We start from the raw sequence: 18895 nt of genomic DNA, 5'->3' as shown, positions 1-18895 counted from the left end.
TCTTGTTGTAAAAAAGAAAAAAAAAAAGAATCCTGAATATAAAACCTAATGATAGGGGTAATTTTGAAAGTAAAAAAAAAAGTACTAATAATAATCACACCTAGACAAGAAGTATAAACTGGGACTGTTCCAGGAACATCAAAAGGTCTGATCACCTATACTAATAGCTATGAGGCTGACCAAATACTGTTTGTCACTTCGATATACTTGGAGACTTGTTTTCTTAAATTTGTATTTTGTTTTCATTTTTCTGTTTTTAAGAGATTGTTTTGTTTTCAAATTATACTAAATCTGGTCATTCAGAAAGTATTCTCATTCTGGTCTTAGGTAAAATAGCTAAAGAACATAGACTAAAAACCCTAATTAAGGGGTTTTTTTGTTTTTGTTTTTTAATATCTACTTATCTGGGGGAGAATGCAAACAGGGGAGGGGCAGACAGAGGGGGACAGAGGATCTGAAGCAGGCTCTGCACTGACAAACTGACAGCAGTGAGCCCGATGTGGGGCTTGAACTCACAAACCATGAGATCATGACCTGAACCAAAGTCAGACACTCAACCGTCTGAGCCACCTGGGTGCCCCTTCAAATTTAAGGTTTAAGATGTATATATGTTGAACCAAATTTAGAAACTTTAGAAACTTTAGATTGTTACAATTTCTAAATACCTAGAAAATTCATGCTGATTATTCCTGAGTTATAAAGCTGATAAACCTCGGATGATTCCACAATTACAGCTACAAAAGAAATACATAATGCAATTTCTTTATTTCCCCAACTATGACTGGCTCTTCATAAACATAATTCCAAGTTAATTTTCACCCCTGACATAAGCATGGTACTCTCCTACCTTCTATTCCAAATTATACTTTGATTGGAAACAGAACAATTTATAAGCACACTCACCACTAGAGCTTTCACAGAAGCTTTGTGAAGCATGGGCAGAGGCCTTCTCCAGCTGCTGGGTTTCTACGCCTGAGCCCAGCTGCTTTGCATTAGCTATTTCTGAGCCTTTTGGTAATGAGTTACCAGTTTTCTCTTGAGGTTCAGCTTGCTGCATCTCCTGGTCAGGTCTCAGAGCATCATCTGCTCTCACTAAAGTCAAGGGAGGCTGTGGAGAGTGCACCTCTATAGGTTCCTTTTCGGCAGTCACTGATTTCACATCTCCTTCATATTCTGCACTCTTTTCTTCCTGGGTGTCAACTCTATTCTCAGCACATGGTTCTATTTCTGGAGCATCATCCTCCCACGACTGGGAATCTGAGCATTTCTCCACTCCCTCTAAAGGTTCAGAAGAAACATCAATTCTGGGAGATGGTTCCTTCACATCTACAATGACAACACTTGAATCCTCTGAAGTAGCTTCTTCCCAAGCCTCCTGATCCTTATGTTCCAATTCGTGGTCAAGAATTGGAATCTTCTGGGGGGAATCAATACTAATCACACTGGTTTCAACTTCCATAGCTTCCTGGCATTCTTGTTTTGGGATTTCCTTTGGAAGACACGATCCTTGGGACTGAGTTTCAGTCAGAGAAAGGTGCAATGGGACACTCTCCATATTTTCTTCTTTGGGCTCCTCTCCTTGACTTTCACAAGGAGTCTCCGGGATTTCTTCCACCTCAGACCCTGAAGACCCCTCCTCTGGATGATGTTCTTTAATTTCCATAGCTTCCTCCTGATCTAAAACACTAGAGAGTGCCTCAGATCGAGTAGCTGGAGAAGGAACTGCCTGACTTCCTGAATCACAAGTGAGATCAATACAAACATCTTCTGCTACAGTCTCTTCTCTGCCTTTGCAATCAGTGGCTAAAATACTTACGTCATCTCTGGTTTCTGTGTCATCCCCCTTTGTTTTATCCTTCTGATTCAGTTCTACTTGGCCATCTTGTGATGGATTCATCAGGATATTATCATTTTCAGCAGGAACAAGTTTAGAATTAAGAACTGGAGACATGGGTTCAGTATCCTCAATCTGTGTGTTTTCCCCATCTTCACCAATCCTGTGAGAACTCAAGCTCTCCACCTTCGGGGACTGACTATACTCACTTGTAGAAAGCATCAACTTACAAGAATCCCCTGTCAAAGATAGCCCAATATCCTCAGTGGAATTCTTTGGTTCAATCTCTGAAGTTTTAGAACACTCAACAGTCAAAGATGAACTGTGCAAATCTCCACCTTTCTTCCCATCATTTGATCGTTCTTCCAAACTTGGGGATGGAATGAAAATGTCCTAAGGAGGAACAAAAAGAAATAAATCATTTCTTCATAATCCTATTTCTTTTATATCTAATCCTTGAATTCATCTAAAATTTCTAAAGCTATTATTCAAGAATTATAGAACTCTAGGGCCATAATCTCAGAAATACAAAATTCCTAAGTCACCAGTCTTTTCTACAACCTAAGCCACTCATTTAATCCTTTTCCTATGAATCACTCATCTAGATAATACAATCAGAAACATTAAAGTATTAACTTATCCTTCTAAGGGTAGGAAGACACTTAAATTTAACTGTACATCACCAAGCTACTAAAATCTTGTCACATTGATGGGCCCTCAATCACACAGTAATCATTTAAACACATGCTTACACGGCCCACTTCATTTCTCACAAAGGAATATACACTTATTTTACTTCCCACCATCTCAAAATATGCTAGTATTCATAAAATAGAGGTTAAAATCCAAAGCTTTCAATATCATCAGTCAACAGACACCAGTACATACCAACAGGGATGGCTGAAATTAAAACGACTACATCCTGTTGGTGAGGATATCAAACAACTGTAACTCTCATACACTGCTGGTGGGAATGCAAAAGGGAAAAGAGAATGACAGTATCTTCTAAGGTTAAACATACATTACCATATGACCCAGAAATTCCACTTGTTAAGTATTTACCCAAGAGAAATAAAACCCTATGTCCGCTCCAAGATGTGGATGCAAATGCTTATAGCAGTGTTACTCATAACAGTTCAAAACTGGAAGCAACTCAAGTGTTCATCAACTAGCGAATAAACAAATTGTGGATATCTATATTATGGGATACTACTCAACAATGAAAAGGAATCGGATGTTATCACATGCAATATGAATGAACCTCAAAAAATGCTAAGCTAAAGAACTCAAACCAAAGACCATATATACTTTATGATCCCAACTATATGAAATTCTCAAAAAAACCCAAAACTATAGTGACAGAAGGCAAACAAGTGGTTACCTAAAGTAGAATAGGGGGTCAGGAGATGGGGAGGATGAATCAACTGCAAAGGATTATGAAGAAACAGGGTGAGGAAACTGTTCTGCACTTTGATGAACGTGGTGGTGGTGGTGGTGGTGTCTACACATTTGGATACAACAACCAAAATTCACCAAAGTCCCCACTTAAGATGGCATTTTATTTTAAATACCACCTTAATATAAAAAAAAGAGAAAATAACCCAAAGCTTAGATATGTTTTTATGTAAGAATTTACATTTAATATGTTATTTTACCTGACATAAATGCTATAAAACTCTAAACTTAGATGATAAGGCATTAATTTCCTATGATTTTTAAGGGAAAGAGAAAATCAAAATTAAGTTGCCAAAAATTCTGTATACTCCATAAATGCTGTTATTCCAATGTCTCCTGTTATCGTTTACCCTTTCAGATTATAAAAAGTCTAAGACTCCTCACATTCTCAGGTGTGACAAAGTAAGTATAAATTGGTTCAACATTTCTAAATGGCACTATGACAATAAATAGCCTTGAAACTTCATATACTCTCTCACCCAAGAATTCCGATTCTGGGAAATGATTTGATTGAAGTACACTGCTACTTAGCTACAATACTGTTCAGTGCAAATGTATTATTTAGAATAGGAAACAATATAAAATACCTTATAAGAGAAGATTCACTTAAAAATTATGATACAGGGGTGACTGGGTGGCTCAGTCAGTTAAGTGTCTGACTTCAGCTCAGGTCATGATTTCATAGTCTGTGAGTTTGAGCCCTGCATCGGGCTTTGTGCTGTCATGACAGCTGAGCCCAGAGCCTGCTTCAGATTGTGTCTCCCTCTCTTTCTGCCCCTCCCCTGCTTGCATGCACGCTTTCTCTCTCTCTCAAGAAATAAATGTTAAATAGTAAAAATAAAATAAAAATTAGGATACAAAGTATTCTATCATGTGAGTGTTATCTACATAAAATTATAGATGAATATTAAAAGAGAAAAACATTCAGGCTATGCATTAAATAGAAGCAGTTTCTACTTTAGTAAAAAAAAAAAGTATGTGAACATATATTTTACTGTAGACTTTTTATACATTTTTCTATGATTTTCATGAATTCTTAAACACACACAAAAAGGTGAAAAGTGGCTATTTCTTTTTTAAAAATTTTTTTAAATGTTTATTTTTTTAGGGAAAGAGACAGCATGAGCAGGGGAGGAGCACAGAGAGAGGGAGACACAGAATCTGAAGCAGGCTCCAGGCTCTAAGTTGTCAGCACAGAGCCCGACACAGGGCTCGAGCTCACAAACCATGCAATCATGATCTGAGCTGAAGTTGTATGCTTAACCGACTGAGTCACCCAGGGGCCCCAAAAGTCTATTTCTGAGACAGAATAATTAATGATCTTATTTTCATTTATCTCTATATTAGACATCCTCTATAAAAAATTTTTATTACAAAATAAGTCATTTTACAAAAGCTCATATATAAGACATTACTAATCAACTTTTTTAATGTTTATTTATTTTTGAGAGAGCGAGAGAGAGCACAAGCAGGTGAGGGGCAGAGAGAGAGGGAGACACAGAATCTGAAGCAGGCTCCAGGCTCTGAGCTGTCAGCACAGAGCCCAACAAGGGACTCAAAACCACGAACCACAAGATCATGACCTAGGCCAAAGTCAGACACTTAACCAACTAAGCCAACCAGGTGCCCCTAAGAAAATTTTTTTAACGTTTATTCATTTTTGAGAGAGACAAATGCAAGCAGGGGAGGAGCAGAGAGAGAGGGAGACACAGAATCCAACTGATGCGGGCTTGAACTCATGACCTGAGGCAAAGTCTGAGGCTTAACAGACTGAGCCACCCAGGCGCCCCATAAACTATGAGTATCTCTTAAGTGAAATTCGCATAACATAAAATTAACCACTCCAGAGTAAACACTTACTTACAATGTAGTGTAACCACTACCACCTCTATTTAGTTAAAAAAATTTTCATCACTCCAAAAAGAAACCACATATCCATTAAGTAGTGGTCCCCAATTATGAATACCTTTTAAGCATTATCAGAGTAAATACTGGTATAATTTTATATTTTTACAGGATTTGTATTCAATATATGTAGAACTTCAGTCAGAGTAAAATTTCAGGGGCTAACCAGCCCATCAATAAGCTACTACTACTTCTTTTTTTTTTTTTTAATTTTTGTTTTAAGTTTATTTATTTTGAGAGAGAGCAAAAGAGCACAAGTGGTGAAGGAACAGAGAGGTTAAAAGAAAATCCCAAGCAGGCTCTGCACTGTCCGCAGAGCCCAATGTGGGGTTCAAACTCAGGAACAATGAGATCATGACATGAGCCAAAATCAAGAGTCAGATGCTTAACCGACTGAGCCACCCAGGCGCCCCAACAAGCTATTATTTATAAAGACTGCCTGATCCTAGCTAGCCTCTGAGTGTCTGACCCAAAATAATCCACACTACTGAGACTCCCTGAAGACCTGGTCAGAAAAACTGAGCTAAGTGAAGAGAATCCCCTCAGGGGTCTGGATAAAGACTGACAGAGAACTGTCAGGACTATGCTCAGTGTGAGTCAATCTTTAAGTCTAGATTCATTACAGACCTAAATCCACATTATCCAGCGAATCAAAATCTGGTCTCACATATACGGAGTTTAAGAGCTATTCATATAATCATCTATAATCTGATTTTTCATTCCCAAAATCATTATGTATATCAAAACTGAGAAAAGCATCAAGTACTGAAGTTTTACTAATCCTCTCATCATCCCTTACATCCTAGTCAAGGGTCAAAAAGGCTATATAATTAACAAATACATTAAAAAAGATAGGGGTGCCTGGGCAGCTCAGTCAGTTAAGCTTCCCAGTCTTGATTTCAGTTCAGTTTGTGACCTCGAGGTTCATGGGATCAAGCCCTGAATCAGATCTGCACTGATACCACAGAGCCTGCTTGGGATTCTTTCTCTCTCTCTCTCTCTCTCTCTCTCTCCCTCCCTCCCTCCCTCTCCCTCTCTCTCTGCTCCTCCCCTGCACGCATGAGTATGTGCACGAACATGCACACACTCTCAAAATAACTACTAAAAAGAAAGAAAAAATACACAAAATTACCTTTATCTCAATTACCTTTTCATCAGTAATTATTTGATAAATATTTAGATCTTACAACATCAAAATTAGACTGACTTGGACTCCAGTAACCATGGTACAAACAAAATAACAGATATGCAAAAGTTAGCCATTAAGAATAAAATGTAAGAAGTTTAATACATAGGGGCAAAAATGTATACAACTTCTAAATTATGATGGTGGATTTAATACACACATTTAACTCTTCTCCAAAACCCCACTAAGCAACAGTAAAGGAAAAAATTTTTTAAACATGATTTTTCAAGGGAAAAAAAAAAAACAGAAGAAAAGATAACAGCAACAGAATTTTGGAAGAATGATCATCTATTTCACAGACTAGTGGAAGCTGAATTCTAAGCCAGCAGTAGAGAAAGCCAAGAAGCAACCCAAATTACACCCCAGAACCACCATGCCCAAAAAAGATTCAGGACTTGGCAACAGCATCAGGTGAGTCTGGAAGTGGTGGGGGTGGAGCTAAAAACAGGAGGAGGAGGACTGGTTGCAAAGCTATTTAAGAAGCAGTTCAGGGGCGCCTGGCTGGCTCAGTCAGTAGAGCATGTGACTCTTGATCTCTGGAGTCGTGATTTTGAGCCCCACGCTGGGTATAGCGATTACAAAAAATAAATAAACTAAAAAAAAAAAAAAAAAAAAAAGGAGCAGTTCAGCTCTCAGATCCTCTCTCCCTGACCCTCCTCTGCCCTGGAGTAAAACAGAGCATCCCTGAAGAAAAAGAGGAATAATTATCAGAAAGTACCATACTGAAAACAGGGAGATTAAGTGAAAATTTACCTATTGAATGGAACCTAAACCTGACTCTCAACACCCCCAGCCCTCTTCTATCAACAGACTTCTAGAACAATGGCAGCCAGCAGACAGGAAATTAGACATTTTTCTGGGGAACCTGACCAAGCTGAGATAAATCAAAATACTAATACTAGCAGACCCCCCAAATGGCCCAGCAGATCACATCACAGTGAATCCCAGAAATAAGCACCCACGACCAGTTCAGAACGTCTAATGTTCAGAACTTCTAATCAGACTGTCTTTGAGCAAACAATCAAGGATTATCAGACACTTGAAGGAACCATTCAATTCGAAAATGAAACATCTAAGGGCGCCTGGGTGCCTCAGTCAGTTAAGCGTCTGACTTCAGCTCAGGTCATGTTCTCACGGTTTGTGGGTTTGAGCTCCACATCAGGCTCTGTGCTGACAGCTCAGAGCCTGGAGCCTGCTAAGGATTCTGTGTCTCCCTCTCTCTCTCTGCCCCCTCCCCACTTGCACTCTTTCTCTCTCTCAAACATTAAAAAGAAATTTTTTTAAATGAAGCATCAAAACTAACTAAAATCTATTTGAAGAAGCATGACTATTCCAGGGAGTAGAAAACGTCTCAAAAAAACTACGATTAATAGGGGCACCTGGGTGGCTCAGTTGGTTAAACATCTGACTCTTGATTTCGGCTCAAGTCATGATTTCATGGTCATGGGATGGAGCCCCACGTCAGGCTCTGCACTGAGCATGAAGCCTGCCTGGGATTCTCTCTCCCTGTTCCCCTCTCTCTCTGCCCATCCCCAAGCATGTGCTCTGTCTCTAAATAAATCAGTATCTTTTAAAAAAACTGTTACTAATAACCTTAGGGAGACAAGATACTATATCCATAACACAAGACAAAATATTATTTTTTTAATAAAAAGAAAGCACATTCAGAGAAAAATAGCCCCAAAGTAGAGGGGTGCCTGGGTGGCTCAGTCAGTTAAGTGTCTGACTTCAGCTCAGGTCATGATCTCACAGTTTGTGGGTTTGAGCCCTATGTCATCGGGCTCTGTGCTGACAGCTCAGAGCCTGGAGCCTGCTTCAGATCCTGTGTCTCCCTCTCTCTGCCCTCCCAACTTATGCTCTGTCTCTGTCTCTCACAAATAAATGAAACATTTAAAAAAATTTTTTAAATAAATAAAAACCCCTAAGTAGAAATAACTCAGAGAAAGGTCAAAAGAAGGCTGAACCTGGCAAATGCACTCCTAGGCATATATACAAGAGAAATAAAAACACATGTCCACATAAAAACTTGTGCGCGAATGTACACAGTAGCATTATTCACAATAAGCAAAAAATGGAAAACAACCCAAATGTCCATCGACTGATGAGTGAATAAAATATGCTATATACATAAAATGTAGTATTATTCAGAATAAGAAAGGAATGGAATTCTGATACATGCCGCAATGTGAATGAACTGTGAAAACATGCTAAATTAAAGAAACCAATCATAAAAGACTACATAATGTATAATTCCACTTATGAAATGTCTAGAACAGGCAAATCTAGAGAGAGACAGGGATTAGTGGTTGACTAGGGCTGGAGATAGGAGAAACAGGAGTGACTACTAAAGGGGATGGGATATTTTGAAGGGAAGAAGAGAGATGAAAATGTTCTAAAATTAGATTGTGCACTAACTGCACAACTCTGTGAATATACTAAAACCCATTGGAGGGGCACCTGGGTGGCTCAGTCGGTTAAGTATCCGACTTCAGCTCAGGTCATGATCTCACAGTTCGTGAGTTTGAGCCCGACATTGGGCTCTGTGCTGACAACTCAGAGCCTGGAGCCTGCTTTGGATTCTATGTCTCCATATCATTCTGTCCTTCCCCCACTCATGCCATGTCTGTCTCTCTCTCTCTCTCAAAAATAAACATTAAAAAAAATTTTTTTTCATGGGAATGCAAGCTGGTTCAGCCACTCTGGAAAACAGTATGGAGATTCCTCAAAAAACTAAAAATAGGGGGCGCCTGGGTGGCTCAGTCGGGTAAGTATCCGACTTCAGCTCAGGTCATGATCTCACGGTCCGTGAGTTCGAGCCCCACGTCAGGCTCTGTGCTGACAGCTCAGAGACTGGAGCCTGTTTTGGATTCTGTGTCTCCCTCTCTCTCTGCCCCTCCCCTGTTCATGCTCTGTCTCAAAAATAAATAAACGTTAAAAAAAAAAATTTTTTTTTTTAAAAAAACTAAAATTAGAACTATACTATGAGCCAGCAATTGCACTACTAGGTATTTATTTATCCAAGGGATGCAGGTGTGCTGTTTCAAAAGGACACATGCACCCCAATGTTTATAGCAGCACTATCAACAATAGCCAAAGTATGGAAAGAGCCCAATGTCCATCGATGGGTGAATGGATAAAGATGTGGTATATATATACAATGGAGTATTAGCAATCAAAAAGAATGAAATCTTGCCATTTGCAACTACATGGATGGAACTGGGGGTTTTACACTAAGTGAAATTACTCAGAGAAAGACAAGTACCATATGACTTCATTCATATGAGGACTTTAAGAGACAAAACAGATGAACATAAGGGAAGGGAAACAAAAGTAATATAAAAACAGGGAGAGGGGACAAAGCATAAGAGACTCATAAATATGGAGAACAAAGGGAGGGTTAGTAGAGGGAGGATGGGGGGGAATGGGCTAAATGGGTAAGGGGCATTAAGGGATCTACTCCTGAAATCGTTGTTGCACTATAGGCTAATTTGTATGTAAATTTAAAAAAATCAAACTAAAAAAAAAAACTTTTTAATAAAAAAATAAAAATAAAAGCTAAAAAAGGTGAACAACACTGTATGTGAATTATATCTCAATTATCTCAATAAGGCTATTTTTTTAAATGTTTATTTATTTTGAAAAAGAGAGAGTGTGCAAGTGACAGACAGAGAAGGAGAAAGAGAATCCCAAGCAGGCTCTGTGCTCCCAGTGCAACATGGGGCTCAATCTCACAAACCATGAGATCATGACCTGAGCCGAAATCAAGACTCAAACACTTAACCAATTAAGCCACCCAGGTGCCCCAAAAACTAGTTTTGGGTTTTTTTGTTTTTTTTTTGAGAGATAGAGAGGCTCAAGTGAGCAGGGGCAGAGAGAGAGTGAGAGAGAGAGAGAAGGGGGTCTCACTAGAAACGGGACTCATGTTCACCTAAAGCAAGCTTCGCGCTCACCCGAAGAAGCAGGGCTCAAGCTCATGAATTGTGAGATCATGAATTGAGCCAAAGTCAGATGCTTAACTGACTGAGCCACCCAGTGCCCCCAAAACTACTTTTTTTTTAAAGATAGTTGAGGAAATCCCCCAGAAAATTAAAAAGAGACAAACAACAAAACAAGAAAATTACAAAACTAATTATATCAACATCCAAACAATAAGTATTCTATTATAGGAAAAATTTCAAATAAGAACAACCTCCAAGGACTACAGTGAAAAGGAGGTGAGTGATGCACCAGGCACAAAAGGCAACAACACAGATTAGAAATTTGGAGTCTCCAAAAGAGGTTTCTTCAAAGAGATAAAGTTTGAGGGCCTCAAACATCTTGAGGAGATTATGACAACTGGTGGAGAGCCTAGGATTGATGGAAGAAAATTGCAGAAATCTAAACAAATGAAACAGACAATTATCAATTCCAGAATAAAAACAAGAAGCGATGTAAACATGAAAAATAATAATCCACAGATTCTGCTCTGAATGGTGTTTATAATAATAGTGCTTGCCGTCAGCACAGAGCCCGCCTGGGATTCTCTCTCTGTCTCTCTGCCTCTCCTCTGCTTTGTTTCTAAAAATAAATAAACTTTCAAAAAACATTTATAAAAAAAGAAAGAAAAGAAAACTAAAAACCATCTTGATACCCTCAGTACAGGAATGTACTGAGGGAATTCGCTTATGGTACATCCACTCAGAGAAATATCATACAAGTTTTCAAAAGACAGTATAAGGACTATGTAACATTGAAAAACCATTATGGTCCAATGTGAACTGGAAAAAGAAGATGAAGGTTGTATGTTCACTATAAATAACTTTATTTTAAAAAAAGCAGGCGTGTGGAAAGACAAAAATGTTAGTAGCAGTTGTGTTAAAATAGAATAATGATTAATACCCCTTTCAATTTTGCACTAACATTTTCAAAAATTTAAAGACCTAGTATAAAATTTAAACATAAGTAACTCTGGAAATGTTCTAAGACTAGATTGTGATGACAGCTGCACAACTCTGTAAATGTACTAAATATTGCTAAATTATACACTTGGAATCAGTAAATTTTATGTTTATACATGATACCTCAAAAATTGTTTAAAAAAAAAAAAAGACATTCAAAGGAAAACACTTTTTCTATAATACTCACATGAGAAAATTCAGGCTGGGATGGGATAGGCAGTGACCCAGGAGTGAAGACTGGTGTGCCCTGAGACACTGGTGTTGAGGCTTGAGGTGATATAGTGGGCTCGGGTGGGAGAGGGGGGTGTTCTATCTCCAATGGTTCTTCATCTTGTAGTTTCTTCTCAAAACACTCTCCTTTTCCTTCTGATAACATGGACATGTCCATTGGCTCATCTAGTTTAAAACAGGAAAAACAAATTGAGAAATAAGCACTCATCAATATTACTCATGTTCCAATACCACTAGTAACAAGTATATCACAGCAATTTCCATTCCCAAAAAAATGATCATTTAATTTTCAGAAAAGCTGACAGATTAATAGTAGACTGAGTCTAAGAAATCTAGCAATGCTTTCTTCCCCTGGGAGGAGGAAGGTCCACACTCTCCAAATCCTCAGATATAGATTTCATTGGGGTGGGGGGGGGCATTCATCTGGGGATACCCACTCATCCCCTTGAAATGTTAAATTAACTCAGCTCCTCTGAACCCCTTTCCCTACCATTACTCAGTTTTTCCACATTTTGTATGGGAACACCCACGTTAATGTCACCTAATTTAACCATCGTATATTCTGCCACAGGCCTTGAGAGGCAGCGAATTTATTCGCCACTCCAATATCTACTTATTTATGAACTCATTACATTTGCATTAACAATTGCTAAGCACAGAGAAACGAATGCCAGGAAAATACAGAAGAAGAAAAAAATCTGTCAGTGCCAATCAGCAGTGATTTATCAAAGAACTAAGTGTAAGCCACTAATCCTGAGATAAATTGCTCAGGAGTGAAACACAAACACACACCACCACCACCTACCTCCCCAATGCTTTCCCATAGTATACTACCCACCTGTAGGCTAACAGGTTCTTCCTCAGAGTCAGCCTAGCTAGCTAGGTCTTGATTCATCAACCCTTTTTCCCCTATTTTACAACTTGACCCCAAACAGGCTTCCTTCTAGACCACATTCACAAATTATCTATATATACCACTAAGTTTTTCCCTGCCATCTACATTCATGCTACCGACTATACCTCACCTTGGTGCCTACCCTTGCTGCTTTGCTTGATTTAACCTCACATTCCAGTCTAATGCTAGGTTCCAGATCTGGTGCTGCAGGCCTTGAGCATGCTAGCACAGCTGTGTTAAGTATTTTCATTACACCCTTTCAGTTTCATTTTCATCTCTCTCACCATGAAAAGTACTCACTAAGGACCTACTGTTCTAAGCACTACATATAATAAAGGTTAATAATTTTAGAAAGAAAGAAAAGAAAGGAAGGAAGCAAGCATATATAGAGCCACAAACAGTTATGCACATGTTAAGCGAACACATTAAATCCAAAATACAATTGACAGGAGAAAATACAGTATGTTATATGAAAGAATAAAACAGAACGCTGAATCGTATATATAACATAATCCCAAGTCTGTAAAATACTTCTTTATGCATAGAAAATACTCTGAAAGGAAATATATCCAAGTACTAATTATGTCTGGATTGTGGTATCCAGGTGACTTTTATTTTCTTATTACTTTCCTATGGGCTTTCCAAACTTTCTACAGTGAGTATTAATTATGTTTACAATCAGGGAGAAAGTATTTTTAGTATATTTATGTGATATTCAATTTTCACACTATAAATAGAAAAAATGGTTTTAAGTACAAACCAAACTTAACTTGCATTAGGATTTTTGTGGAATGGATTGACTTTTATTTTTTACTAAAGATATTATTAATCATGCTATGCTTAATATGATACCAGTCTATCTGGCTACCTACAATTGACTTCAAGACAAAGAACAAGACCCAAATTTAATGGCAAAAGAAAGTTAAGATTACATTTTGTCATGGGAAAATTAAACCTGAAAAACAGTTAAACATATTTCTATATTTATATCACTCAAGAGTAGAGACAGCAGGATATCATAGGAGGCATATAAACAGATGAGACCATAGGACCTGGAGGCAGCTGCCAGAGTTCAAATTCTGCCTCTATGACTTAGTTGTGAAATCTCTCTGTGACTCCATTTCCTCATCTGTAAAATGGAGATAAAACATCTACCTCGGGTTGCCTGGGTGGCTCAGTCGGTTAAACATCTGACTCTTGATTTTGCCTCAGGTCATGATCTCACAGTTCCGGAAATCAAGCTCCACGGTGGGCTCTGCACTGACAGCATGGAGCCTGCTTGGGATTCTCTCTCACCCTTTCTCTCTCTGCCCCTCCCCTGCTCTCTCTCAAAACAAATAAATATTTTTTTTAATTAAAAAAAAAAAAAAAGTAACACCTATTTCTTAGTATTGTTGCGAGGGTTCAATTAAAAAACAAAAACAAAAACAAAAACAAAGAAAAGCACCTAGAGCCAAAGAGAAGCACACCAAACAGTGCCTGGCATACCATGAGTGCTTAATAAATATTAACCATTATACCATCATTGGTATGTGAAAGAATTAAAAGGAGAAAATCATGAAATTTATTGGAAAAGACTTCGTAAAAGTAGTAGGAACTTAGAAATACCTTGAGTGACTGGATATAAGACTAAGAGAGAGTAAAAGAGATATAGATAACGAGATAAATTAAGTAAAAAGGAAATCTTTCTTGTGAATAAAGTAATGTAAAATCACTAGGTCCTCAAAGGAGGAAGTGAATGAAATCAAAATTTCTACAACCTGCTCCTAGCCATTCTTTGACTAAAACTGCTTGATGATAACAAAAATAACAGTTAAATAGCAAAAGAAACAATTTTTGGTTCCCTTTCCCCAGCAGCATGTCAACATGTTGCTGGAAACTTCTGGGTTATTAGTAACAAACCCGGTTCTTCACTAATAAACTAATATACTATTCTGAGTTCTATCTTAACAAATTTTACCCTACAGATCTTTTTAAAAACTAAGTCAAAAATACAGAATTCTCATAAGAATGAGCCCCTTATACTAGGCCACATCCCTGAAGGGGAGATAGACATGAGTCCTACTGAATAGTTTAGGTCACAGTGTCTGAACATATCAACAGTACGTTCTGCAAGGCAGAAGAAGTGCTGCTGCTCGTCTAATCTGAGAGCAACAGACAGATCACGAGAGCTCACCTTTTCTCCCTTCTTGCTCTGTGGGACTGCTAGGAACGATAAAAGGGGTAGATCGGAAAGCATCAGGGGAAGGAGCAACAAGATCTGAGGAATTCCTTCATATAAAGAGAGAATCACAGGTTATTGTACCACAGCCACAGTTGTGCATTTGTTTTTTACTTTCTGATAGCAAAACTATCTAAGTCATCCAAACAAATCTTATTAGCAATCTTTCAAACATCTACCTGAGGCTGATGGAAGAGCCATGAATAATACTTAACTATTTCTCACACCAGACATATCCAAAATTAGAATTAAAAAAAAAAAAAAAAGAATAAGGATAAAGCCATATGATTATAAGAGAAATAAACAATAAAACACAAGGACATCATGATTGCAAAGCAAGATGACAAAGAGCTAAAAAATAAATTCACGTGCAAAACTGAGATAAAAATACTCCAAATTTTACCTAATATTAGAAAGATCATGCACATTTTTATTTTCAAAAAAAAAAAAAAAAAAAAAAAGCAAATCTCTTTGCCATAACAGCAAGATAAAGAACTCCAACTAAGGTCAACTATAGTACAATCTATTCTCCACCCCTATGCGGTTAAATGGAAAGAACTGCTGGTCAAATAGAAGAGCAGTATGCTTGTTTTGGTTGTATAACAGAATATAACTGGGCAGTTTCTGTCTAGTGAAACAATTGGGCTACTATTATAAACTTCCAAATGGGGGAGTGCCTGGCTGGCTCAGTCAGAAGAGCATGCGACTCTTGATCTCAGGGTTCTGAGTTCGAGCCCCAAGTCGACTGTAAAAATCACTTAAATAAATAAAACTAAAAAAAAACCTCCATATGGGAAAGCAGAGCTACCTGCCTTCAATAGGTCCACTAAGCTCTTAACCCCAAAATTCTAAAGCCTAGAGTTTGCTTTTTGATTTTAAAAAGAATTCTAGACTAGCAATTTCAGCTCTTTCAACCTTAGCCTAAGACCCTCAGATACATGTTTCTTTGGCAGAGCTATTTTAGGCTTACTTACGTGGAAAGACTCTCCTGAACAAGGGACCTCTGACCAGAGAGCTGCAGGAGGTGCAGAGTGGTGGCAGGTGTGGAAGCCAGAGAACATCCACCTTCTTCCCTTGAAGGAGTAGAGCAACCATCAGAAGCTATTTTAAAAGAGAGAGAGAGAGAGAGAGAGAGAGAGAGAGAGAAAATCCAGTTTCATTTGCTTCTCAAATTGACAATCCTGAGTTTAAAAAAAAAAAAAAAGGAAGAGGAGGAAGAAGAAAGCAAGCAAGCAAGCCACTCAGTACTGCAAAGAGTAATACCAATGTTTCCAACCATGTTCCAAGAGAGCAGAAACTGTTTTCTAATAGTAGTACAATCAATTGAATGCCATGCTAACACAAATTCTAAGTGACCACTAAATACCATCCTCCCTAAATTACGGGTTTCTTTAATATAGAATGACAAAACATATTCCTTAGTCCCTTCCATCATGATTAAACCTTGGGAGGAAAAAGGCAGAATCCTTATCCCTCTGCTTGGCTGCTCTGCTTCTTGTGAAGCTTCTATTGTAAAACAGCAAGTAAGCCTTTTATTCCAAGGTCTACCTATGGTGAAGTAAAGCTCATGCCATGAAACAGATGGCAGAAGTAAAACAATGTGCATCACACCTGATGATATGAATGCAGTTTTCATGATTAGAACCTGGGCCTCCTCAGAGGAGACAGAAAATACTAATGCATTAATAAAAGAATAAGAGCAGTCATTGACTTATATTATGAACAATCTCTTGTTGGTCACTTCTCAGCAACAGACAGGGGTATTAGCTGCATTAATCCCAAGTATAAAGGAATTTCTTTCTGCTAGGCCATAACTTCCTATTTCTGATAGATAAACTAACTAATAAATAGATGAGCAGGCAGACTATTGCCCAGGTGATTATGAAAAACTTACACTTAGTTATCATGATATTAAGATCTGAAGACCTATGATAACTCTAATAGCTATTCTGTCCTTAATATTAAATTTACTATATTGGGGCACCTGGGTGACTCAGTTGGTTAAGCGGCCGACTTGGGCTCAGGTCATGATCTCGCAGTCCGTGAGTTCGAGCCCCGCGTCGGGCTCTGTGCTGACACCTCAGAGCCTGGAGCCTGTTTCAGATTCTGTGTCTCCCTCTCTCTGACCCTCCCCCATTCGTGCTCTCTCTCTGTCTCAAAAATAAATAAACGTTAAAAAAAAAAAAATTAAAAAAAAAAATTTACTATATTATTCCTCAAATCTCCATTTCCAACACAGAGAGAAAACTATGTTAAAATGTAAAACAGGGGCGCGTGGGTGGCTCAGTTGGTGGGGCGTCTGACTTCGGCTCAGGTGGTGATCTCACTGTTGGTGAGTTCGAGCCCCGTGTTAGGTTCTGTGCTGACAGCTGGGAGCCTGGAGCCTACTTCGGATTCTGTGTCTCCCTCTCTCTCTGTTCCCCGCTGCTTGTGCTCTGTCTCTCAAAAATAAATAAAGATTTAAAAAAAAATTTTTTTTAATGTAAAACAGCAATCATTCCCAAAAAGCCTTTCTCATTAATCAGTTAGAAATGTATTTTCCTTCCATATTACAAACAAGTCTGCATACCTTTTATAAAGTGCCTTCTAATTCAAACAGTAGGCTCAGAACAATAATAATAAAGTTTAGATCTTTGGAGAAGAGGAGCTACAGCAACTAATCACTCTTTATACCTGTTTTATTGCTCTGGTCAAACAAGTCTTCCTGAGTTGACAAAACCTCAGGCTCTGGGGACTTCTGAATCTGCAGTCCACCTTCCAAAAGTTCTTGAGCAGATATTTGTTCTTTTGTTTCCACAGCAGCAAGAGATACTTTGCGACAAGGAGGCATGTCCTCTGACCTAGGAAATTCAAACCACCAGGAGAAAAAGTTGCTATACATTCAAATGCTTTCACCTTTGAATTAAGATTTTCCTGGGGCACATGAGTGGCTCAGTCTGTTGAGCAACTGACTTTTGATTTCAGCTCAGGTCATGATCTCATGGGCGTGAGGTTGGGCTCCACACTCGGCATGGAGACTGCTTAAGATTCTCTCCCTCTGCCTCTTCCTCTCTCAAAAAAAAAAAAAAAAAAAAAAAGAAAAGAAAAGAAAAAAGAAATAGAAGAAGCCTTTCCTGTTTTGTGCTCTCCTTTAATAATTTCAAAACTTCCAGAGGCTCTATTTATTCAAAGTTGAAACAAGCTACTTTTTATAATGACATGAAGACCTCAGCCCATTTAAAATCTTGTCTCAGTCTCTCACACAGCAATTTTCCAACTTTGCTCACAGCTGTGCAGCATGCTGTCCATGATTTCTCATGAGTGATTCAAGGATTTTTGTTACATATACTGTTACCTACGTGAGCATGAAGGATTCTAAACCAAACCACAACAATGCCAGTCCTAATGAGGACCTTCCACAAAGTTTAGATGTGAATTATCCTCTGTGCTATTGCCACACACATTATCTGCTGCTGACCTTTTCCATTTGTTCTGCTCAACCTAACCCCCAAATCAAGAATCCTTCATACCAATACCACCCACACATGTAAAACTCTCATTGCTGGCCCCTTTCCTGAGACTTGGGAGGTTCGCCTATTAAAAAGTTAGCAAAACTAGCTACAGGGAAACTTCCTAAAGAAAAGCCTAAAATGTCAGCCCATGTGAGGGTGAGTGTTTTGTATTAGAAAGACAACTTCTCTTGGGGTGCCTGGGTGGCTCCGTCAGTTAAGCCTCCGACTTTGGCTCAGGTCATGATCTCATGGTTCATGGGTTCAAGTCCTGCATCAGGCTCTGTGCTGACAGCTGGAGCCTGCTTCAGATTCTGTGTTTCCTCTCTCTCTGCTCTTCCCCTTCCCCTGCTCCTGCTCTGTCTCTCTCCCTCAAAAATAAACAAACATTAAAAAATTAAAAGAAAAAAAAGACAAAACAACTTCTCTTGATAGTCAACTTGTTCAGGACTCCATTCCCCACCATTTGTATTGAAGGAAGTTATAAGAAAATACTGAATGCTTATTCATCACCTCTCCCAAACTGGAAGCATCCCACTTTTCCTCTGCCATATCCAAACGTGAGCTGTTGACCAGAGGCAATGCAGTTTGGGACATAATAATCACCAGAGGCACAGCAGAAGGATAAGCCCAATTCCTACCAATTCCACTATAGGACTTGGGAAAAGAATACGTCCATAGCTATACCATAAACTATTAGATATAGGATACATGAGGACTCAAAGCAATCTGGGTGTTCCTCA

The 18895-nt window shown here is 38.5% G+C and overlaps 1 protein-coding gene across 9 annotated transcripts in view; it reads right to left on the bottom strand.

Moving 5' to 3' along the window:
• TP53BP1 (tumor protein p53 binding protein 1) overlaps window positions 1–18895 on the bottom strand; it is a 93381-nt gene that overhangs the window by 38281 nt on the left and 36205 nt on the right. For all 9 annotated transcript variants that reach the window (XR_003423065.2, XR_008299205.1, XR_008299206.1 and 6 more), the window contains 5 exons: window positions 17338–17504; window positions 15639–15765; window positions 14620–14714; window positions 11505–11713; window positions 904–2227 (listed from right to left, as the gene is read on the bottom strand). Coding sequence is in view for 6 of the 9 variants with exons in the window: in XM_027067088.2 (XP_026922889.2) it covers window positions 904–2227; window positions 11505–11713; window positions 14620–14714; window positions 15639–15765; window positions 17338–17504 (1922 nt within the window). In the remaining 3 variants the exon portion in view is untranslated. The remainder of the gene's footprint in view (window positions 1–903; window positions 2228–11504; window positions 11714–14619; window positions 14715–15638; window positions 15766–17337; window positions 17505–18895) is intronic.

This window comes from Acinonyx jubatus, chromosome B3 (assembly GCF_027475565.1).
Source record: "Acinonyx jubatus isolate Ajub_Pintada_27869175 chromosome B3, VMU_Ajub_asm_v1.0, whole genome shotgun sequence".
NCBI lineage: Eukaryota > Metazoa > Chordata > Mammalia > Carnivora > Felidae > Acinonyx > Acinonyx jubatus.
This window is presented reverse-complemented; position numbering and strand designations above follow the sequence as displayed.